At 35.4% G+C, this 9,027-nt stretch overlaps 1 protein-coding gene across 1 annotated transcript; it reads left to right on the plus strand.

The window, feature by feature from the left end:
• EIF2S1 (eukaryotic translation initiation factor 2 subunit alpha) lies at window positions 1–7,957 on the plus strand. The gene is made up of 7 exons (XM_085323297.1): window positions 1–267; window positions 1,319–1,398; window positions 2,178–2,329; window positions 4,744–4,850; window positions 6,599–6,696; window positions 7,293–7,436; window positions 7,739–7,957. The coding sequence occupies exons 1-7, from the start codon at window positions 27–29 to the stop codon at window positions 7,862–7,864; spliced, it is 948 nt and encodes a 315-aa protein (XP_085179423.1). The 5' UTR covers window positions 1–26; the 3' UTR covers window positions 7,865–7,957.
• The last annotated feature ends 1,070 nt before the right edge of the window (window positions 7,958–9,027 follow it).

Here is a 9,027-nt window from a genome sequence, read left to right on the forward strand (position 1 = left end):
TTGTTTCTTTTTATGCAAATTACAGAATGCCAGGACTAAGCTGTAGATTCTACCAGCATAAATTTCCAGAGGTGGAAGATGTAGTGATGGTCAATGTTCGGTCYATTGCTGAAATGGGAGCTTATGTCAGCCTGTTGGAATACAACAACATTGAAGGCATGATCCTTCTTAGTGAGCTATCCAGAAGACGTATCCGTTCCATAAACAAACTCATCCGCATTGGGAGGAATGAATGCGTTGTGGTCATAAGGGTTGACAAAGAAAAAGGTATTTTGGGATATTATGGGCAATATTAAGCTCGAAATCATAAGGAGAAATGCAAATAAACGGAGTAGCTTAATATTATTTTCTTTTCTGGGAGTTTTTGTTAAAGGTACTCAAACAAAATAGATCATAGATTATGTTCTATTACCAGATTATGCCATCTGATTGTGAATGTACCTGAAGGGAGGGTGTCAAGGGGACGGGGACAAACTCTTTTCCGTTGTCCCGTGTGACAGGACAAGAGGCAATGGGCAGAAACTGAAGCACAGGAAGTTCTGCCTGACCGCAAGGGGGAATTTCTTCCCTGTGAGAGTGACGGAGCACTGGACCAGGTTGCCCAGAGAGATTGTGGAGTCTCCTTCTCTGGAGATCTTCAAGGCCTGCCTGGATGCAACCGTGTCTAACCCTGCTGAGCGAGGAGGTTGGACTAGATGATCTCCAGAGGTCCCTTCCAACCTTACTGATTCTATGATTCTGTGTTCTTCTGTGTATACTTTGAGAGTCAGATTAATGAAGATTAGTCACACCAGKAAAGATTTAAATGGGTCCTCAACATTTTAAAGTCAATGTTTAATCAGCAAACCAGAGTGAAGTAGTATTTTCTTTTAATACCTGTGTAGCTTTCCCAAGTCTTAGCTGGAAAGAAGAATGAGACCTCTCTGAAGTAGTGGAAAAAAAATCTATTCTTGAAATAACAAAAAAAAAAAAAAAATCCAGAGGTCTAAATACTCCAAGAGAAAGAAGCATAAAGAAGAAGGATACAATTTTTAAAGATGGCACTAAACAGTATTCTAAAACAAAGGCGTGCTATATATTAAAGTCAAAGACTCAAATATTCAGAAGATAGGAAAAGACAAACTTACGGTTGCATGCACAATCTCAACTTCTGACTTTCTAAAGTATGCATATTGTATGATCGTTACATAACTGCCATCCATTTTATAATCAGAGTTGAAGCCTCAGGGCACAGGATGGACTGTGAGCTCCATTATAGTGCTCATTATTTAAAGTTTGTGTCATCTGACACTTTCAAAACATTTTTTTCTTCTGATAGGTTATATTGACTTGTCAAAAAGAAGAGTTTCTCCAGAGGAGGCAATCAAATGTGAAGACAAATTCACAAAATCAAAGACTGTAAGTTGGTTGGCTATCTTCAGGCATTGTGTGTTGCTCAGTTGCTTTCTTAAACAACAAAAATGCACAGACATAAGTTAATATGAAAATACTGCTCTCACTTATCAGGCATGCTTTGATATTCCTTTACCCATGCAAATATATAATCAGTTCATCTGTCCATGAATGCTCTGGTAAGCTGCTTCTTGATTACTGGATAGATGAGTTGCCAACTGAAAATTTGTGTAAAGGCTGATATTTTCGTGATCAGAGATGCAAAACAGGTGCTGGTTTAGCATGCTATGGACAAACTTCATTGAAAAAACTTACAGTCAATGTGCTCTTACGCTCCTGAGAGAAATATTTGCCATTGAGTATTACTTTGATTCTAACYTTTTTATTTCTATACAATAAAATACTGTGTTTAACAGTTTGATATAATTTTCTACTTCATTCTTTTTGAGAGAGTAATTTTATTTTCATARTGTGCAGTAAAGGTTCAGGTTAATGCAGTGTGTTTGATACCGAGTTCTAGGAGCTTACAAAGTATGTAATTTATTGCTAAATATAGAAGACTATATTGCAGCATCCTACAGTATTTAGAATCAAAACACTTATACTTTTTTTCCTGTTTATTGTTGTCTCTCTGAATTAACAGTTTTGGTTTCGAACTTCAGTCTGAAGGACTCAATTGTGTGCTGTACAAGCTCATAGTGAAAATAAGTCATTATGTGAGTGTACAGTTGGAAAAAGACATCCTTATTTCTCCTTATTTATTTCTTAATCTGTTTATGTTCAAGGTTTACAGCATTCTTCGACATGTTGCTGAGGTCCTAGAATACACTAAAGATGAGCAGCTTGAGAGTCTGTTCCAGAGAACTGCCTGGGTATTTGATGACAAGTACAAAAGACCAGGATATGGTGCTTATGATGCATTCAAGCATGCAGTCTCGTAAGGACTCCCCCCCCCCCCTAGAAATTTACTTCATAATTGCAGAGAAATACTTCCTGGACTAGATCCATCATAATGTTCATTTTTTCAAAGTCATTATGAAGGATATACTGATCAAGTAAGCCAAGTCAAGCTCTATTTCAGCCCTCCAGTTGCTTATTGTAGATTTCTCTGACTGTTCAAGTGGCATTCTTCAGAAAAGAAGAGGCACTGACCTTGGTTTCTCTGTCAGAATTTGCCTGTTCTTAATCYTAAACAGATATTCTCATGCAGATCTAATTCTATGCCTGAAGATATTTCTACCCACAGCTGACTGTCACTCTTCCACTGCTACCAGCTGGATCTTTCTTTTCTAAAGGCTATCACAAGTTGGCTTGTTACTTCTCTAACCAACTCTTCCAAATTTAAAGAATGGAAGTGGGATTATGAGCTTAGAAAAGGAATTATTAGCAGAAGGTTTTGGAAACTGTGCACTGAAATGGGTTGTTTTGAACTGCTTATGAAGTCTGGTATTTTAGTTTGCTTTCAGAATTATTAAGCCATTTGCTTTCCCTCTAAAGATTCTTTCGTGAGAAGTTGAATTGACAATCCAGAAATAGCATGCTCAAATTTTCTAATTTTACTCTTTTATAGTACATAAACCTGTAAGAGATGAACTTCAGTCTTAACACTAGGTGGCAGTGGATTAAGAACTAGGGCCATTAGTAGCATTTTTTTGATTAGGTTAAAATTATTTGTTTTGGGAAGAGAAACTTACTGCATCCTCATTTACACTGATTGTATTCTCTTCCATAGAAGAGTAATTCCCTTCTAATGAAAGTAAACTTAGCAATAAAGGGCAAATCTGGGCACACGACTGCAGAAATAATTCCAGATCATTCTATAACTGGTAAATATTTAGTTAAACTAATATATACTAAAGGACAAAAGCTGTACTTATATCAACTATTTAATCTTCTAATTCAAAAGAGGTACTGGACACACAACCCATTTGTTACTCATTTGCTCTTCAGATTGGAGTATAAAAATTTAAGGCTAGCTGTTTTGAAAATACATTCCATCAATAATGCCTTAAGATTTCTGACAATGGCCAGCATTTTTATTTATTCCCGTTGTGCTGTTGTGTAAAGCTACTGAGAGTGAGCAGAGCTATGTGCTTTCATAAGCTTCCTGAAATTCCTGCTGAAGGTATAGCATGCCCTCTGATAACTAAGACTTTGACTTGCTGTTTTTTTCTTACTATTGAGGCTTAGTATTTTGGGGTTTCACACAGCAAGATCATGTGGTGAAATCTTAAAATATATTTACACTCTAAGTAAAATATTTCACATTCAGGATCTACTTGTTGAAGGCCTACTGTGGGTCACAAAAGTTGTAATTGGAAGGCTAAACAGAATAGATTGTAAATAAAGAAACGGAACTTGTGTGTCCAGTAAATCAAACATCTCTGCCATATAAGTGGGTTCTGTATGTTTGTTTGTCCTTTGTACTATCTACGTTCAGTATATGAAATTGCAAAAGATGATGTTTTATTAGGAACTTTTGGAGATTTGTCTTTGCTACTCTGTTTTTTGAGGTGTTTTGGTYAATGTTTGCATGTAGCATAGGTTAATGTAGCATAGGTGGTCTGGTGTCACATTTCAGAGAACCAAAAAATGTAATGAGAACATTTCTTCTCCTGGGCAACAGAGTATGAGAAACTTTTGCTCAGGCAAGGCTGAAAATACCAGCTACAGGGCTAACAGGGAAACCTTTTGTGAGGAGCTTTTTTCTTTGCTTAAACAGCTGATCAAATTCAGATCCCTGGATTTGAAACTATTAGCTTGTGATCTGAAAAACCTTTGTCCTTTAGCTAGGAATGTAGCCAGCTGATGCAAGTCTGTCTRTGGTCTGTCTGTGTACTGTTAAAAAGGAGTAAAGAGTAACATGGAATGAGTATAGGTTATTTTATAGAAAGACAAAAATTGTGCCTTTGAGTAAAACGCTAAAATAATTCAAAAAAAAAAAAAACCCCAAATCTGTTGTGGATTCTCTTTCATGAAGCGTGGGCTTATCTTCACTTTGAATGAAACATCAAACAACTAGATACATTTCTCACTCTACCTATAATTTACATATAGAGCTGGACAGAGCTTATTCCATCTTTTGATTTCTTTTTTTAAGTCATTTATACTGTTTATTCCAAGAACAGACTACGTGAACTGTTTGCTTTGATAAATGCTTCCATGGAAAAATGTTTTGAAAATAGATGTCTCTTCTGGTGTTTAAATGGACTCTCTTACGGAACATCTCTGTTTTATTGCCTAGTAAATCTCTAGCATTATGCATAAAAATATTGAAATCGTACCACARCTTAACGTTACTACTTACTCCATTTTTCTACAACTTCTGTAACATTACTTTGTTTGGCTCAGAGACCCTGCGATCCTGGATAGCCTAGATCTAACAGAGGAAGAAAGGCGTGTGTTGATTGACAATATTAACAGGCGTCTGACACCACAAGCAGTCAAAATCCGAGCTGGTGAGTTCTTTTTGGGTATTCATTTAACAGACCTTGGCACTAATGTTACTGTAGTTACTGTATCTTGTAAACTATAAACTTGCCTAAAACGTATGGTTAGTGGTGTAGAATGAAACTGCTCTTTCAGAATGGAGACATCTTAATCAAGGGATTGCTTGCAAAATGCTTGTARGGGTTCTCTCTCAAAGTCCAAAGCTGTTTGGCTTTTTTTTTTCCCTCTCTAGTTGCAGGTTCCTTGGGACACAAAGTAGTTGGCATAACAGATAATGCAGTCTATCATATKGCATTGATATACAAGCAGTATAAATATTTCATAGCTATTACTGAATCCACAACAAAGTATTGAATTCTTTAATTCCCTGACAGGATGATTGGTCTGTGGTATGGCTAGGAGTGTGTCCACATTAATGAGTGAAAATAATTCTGAGTTTGCTCTGGATGTATTGCCAGCTGGTTGATTGCAAAACATTCAGCAAGATAAATTAGCTCGAGCCTGGTACCTYGCTAATGTATTCATATAGTTTGAACTATTTTATCTCTTGCTAGCACAGTATGGGCACAGAAATAGTGTGAATGTTTGTACTACTTAAGAAAGTGTACTTTTTAAATGTAAGTCTACTCTTACAGCTATATAACTGAACAGGCTTAAAAGCACACTYGCCATCAAACAGATAATCAAAATAGTAGAGTCATGTTTGTAAMTAGAATAAGAAATTGCCCTTTCTCGGTAAGTGCATATTGATGAGCATTAGTACTGGTCTTTACTGTGGAGGGAAGGAAAGATAGTATATATCCGCGTGACAGGGAAGTGAAGAACAGAGTGCAAAAAAGTAAGGTAATTAAAATGCTCCTGTCTATTACTTTAGTTCACCATATCAGTTAAAATAGATTTCAAATATGGAAATAGAATTTGACTGCTGTGCAGAATGAAATTGCTAAAACGAATGTCACTTAATTGTGAAAATACACTAAGTAAAAGAATAGGCTGCCCTTCAAGTAACTGTATCTTGCCTATTTTATTCTAGTTGTCTAAGTTGGTTTTAATTTTGTCTTCAGAGTAGATAGAAAAATTTTCTTTTGGTTTATAGCCTTATCACAAGGCTGATAGGATACTTACTTTTTTATAAATTTACTTGTGATAACTGAGAATTGGAAGGTAATCAGGAAGTAACACATGACCAGCAGTGTGAGTCTCTGTCCTCACTTTCAAAAACCTACAAAAATATAGATAATTATTTTAACTATATATATAAATAAAACTTCTACTCTGTCCCTCACAAAAAAAGGCTCCTAAGGTGATGCCTGTGATATAAGGGTTGATAGAATTCCTTGAATTTGTAGTTGCACACTTTCCCAAACTTCATTTTCTGAAAAGATCTTTCATTTTCTCTGCTGTTTATTGCTTTTTATGTCTTGATCTTCATGTAAAAATAAAACTTATTCCTATTGAATTTATTGAGAGATGGGAAGGAGRAGTATATATAGTGTATAATTTCATATCTTGGATTTTCAAAGCACTATGTAAAATGTTACACATTTAGAGAATTTATGAAGGTTTTTTTCCTTAGCTTACAAATTAGGRAATTGGAGTACTTCTGCAGCTCTGGAAGGTACTGAAGCTGTTCTTGTAGATAAACATTTGTGGTTAAAAGCTTTATTAAAGCTTAACTATAAAAAGCTTTAAAGTTTATACAGCCTTTGATAACTTTGAATTTTTGAGTTTTATTATTTATATTTGTCTGTCTTAGACATTGAGGTTGCATGTTATGGTTATGAAGGCATAGATGCAGTGAAAGAAGCTTTGAGAGCAGGCTTGAACTGTTCCACGGAGAACATGCCCATTAAAGTAAGTGTCCATCTTGATAGTGAAACCAAAAGCAAAGTTTTCTGATGTCCTTAGTTAATAGAAGCTTGCAGTGGTAACTGCGATAGTCAAGTAGCAGGAAGTCGTTCTTCTCTATAGCATGCATATAACACTTCATTTCAACTATGTGATGACAGCTGTTACTATGACTCAACTGTGGCTTCCGAAGTTCAAGAAGTTGTATTTATTCTGTTCAACTGCAGAAGTTTACTTATCCAATTGTCTTGGAAAAACATGTAATGATAGTCACAGCCATTATAATTCTTTGCAAAATTAAGTAATGGGCTGCTTTACTGATCTGCAAGGTGAACATTTTCTATACTTCAACACCTTTCTAAATATATATATAGACTATATAAAAATAACTTTTTAGTGTGGGAAATCTAATGGACTGCATACTTCTGTCATTTCAGTCTCTTTATGCTTCTAGAAAGGGCTTTTATAATGCAAAATGTTTGTTTCTGGATTATACACTTAGAACAACATTGCTCACTTTGCTCTTATGTGATATTTTTTCTTTTTGCTTTTTGTTACTRAGTTTGCTGTTTTGGTTTGTTTTTTTCCCTACAATGTGATAGATTAATCTAATAGCTCCTCCTCGTTATGTGATGACTACTACAACACTGGAGAGAACCGAAGGACTGTCTGTTTTGAATCAAGCCATGGCTGTCATTAAAGAAAAAATTGAGGAGAAGAGAGGAGTCTTTAATGTGCAGATGGAAGTAAGAACACATTGCATCCTAAAAAATATTTTTTGTTTTTTTTCTCCCTCAGAAGTTTTAGAGTAGAGCAAGATCAGTAGTGCTAGAAAGCATTTTAGCAAAAAATATTATGAAACTAAATATTAAACCTGAACTTCTCTTTAAGTAAACAAATGGCCAAATCTTCTAATTTTCCTATTTTTATTGTATGACTTAATGTATTCTTGCTCTTTATTTTCAGGTTGGAAAAAGAAAAATAGTTGGTTGCTCTGATCCTATATAATGTTTCTTAATGACTTTACCGTATGTTCTGKTTTTTTCAGCCAAAGGTGGTTACTGATACAGATGAAACTGAGCTTGCAAGGCAATTGGAAAGGCTGGAGAGGGAAAATGCTGAAGTGGATGGAGATGATGATGCTGAGGAAATGGAAGCCAAAACTGAAGACTAAATGTTCTGGAATATTTAGAAGAGACAGAGCATATGAAAAAAAATTAGACACCCCATTGAAAACACCCTGGACCAAATGCTTCCAGTATTGAAAACTTCAAAAGCAAATACTTAAAGTATTTTACTGTTTTTAAAAAAAGAACAATACATGAAATTCTCTCCTAAATAACACTTGCTCTTATGCAGCAACTTACACAAATTGAATCCTTCAAAAGGAAGGTGCCTAGCTGCATTCAAGACTCAAAACTCAAGGCCAGAGAGGGGCCACAGACCCATACTTAACACTTWCATATTAAGAATTGGTGATTACAGCTCAGTGCATCTGTCAGTGAGCTTTTCTAGAACCACYGAAACCAGGCAAGTAGAACAGTTCTATACAGAATGTATTCAAGCAAATATTCAATAAATTTCTTGGCTATGTAACTTCAGGCTTTTTTTCATTCTTGTCACATGGAGTAGTGTGAATATAAAACCTGGTAGAGTATAATTTAGTGGGTGATTGCTTTTAAGATGGAAGGGGCTTTTTTGTTTTAAATTGAGGCAAGAATGAGTGGAACGATGTTTTCCTTGCAGGTTTGTAAATGCAGACTTGTTTAAAAGACCGTCTTCTTTGTATCTGTATTGGAGGCCTGAGAACTTGGAAACTGTGAACACAGATTGTTGCCATTTCAATAAATACAGTTGACAAATGAAAAAATACATATAGATGCACTTTGCTCCTATTGATAAATGTAGCAGAAGCCTTAACTAATTTAATAATCGTCAATGAAAAATCTTTATTAAACTTCTACATAGATATTTCTGTTTTCTGAGAGCGCACTGCTGTTTGAAGATTTTCAGCTCTGCTTAGCCTAGATCTAGTTTACAATAGAGCGAGCTATTTATACTAGATACCACTGAGTTTATTTTCTCTGAAGAAGTGAAACAAGGTGTGCTTTCCATGTTGGAAGGAAAAAAAAATGTTGTTGTCCGGGGCAACTGGAGGGGAGTTGTTCTTGTTTAAGTAACCTTTCCAAATTGCTAACAGCTTATTTAAGTCTTCATTGACACATTTCCTATTACACAACTTTTTTTTTTCTTTAGAATTTTGTGCTGCTAGAGGAAAAACTCTCCTTGTTCATTAGCTCTGTGCGTGAACAGCAGAGAGATGAACCTTAGCTAAAT

The sequence above is a fragment of the Rhea americana genome, unplaced genomic scaffold (genome assembly GCF_003343005.1).
Source record: "Rhea americana isolate MKP2758 unplaced genomic scaffold, rheAme1 scaffold_84, whole genome shotgun sequence".
Taxonomy (NCBI): Eukaryota; Metazoa; Chordata; class Aves; order Rheiformes; family Rheidae; genus Rhea; species Rhea americana.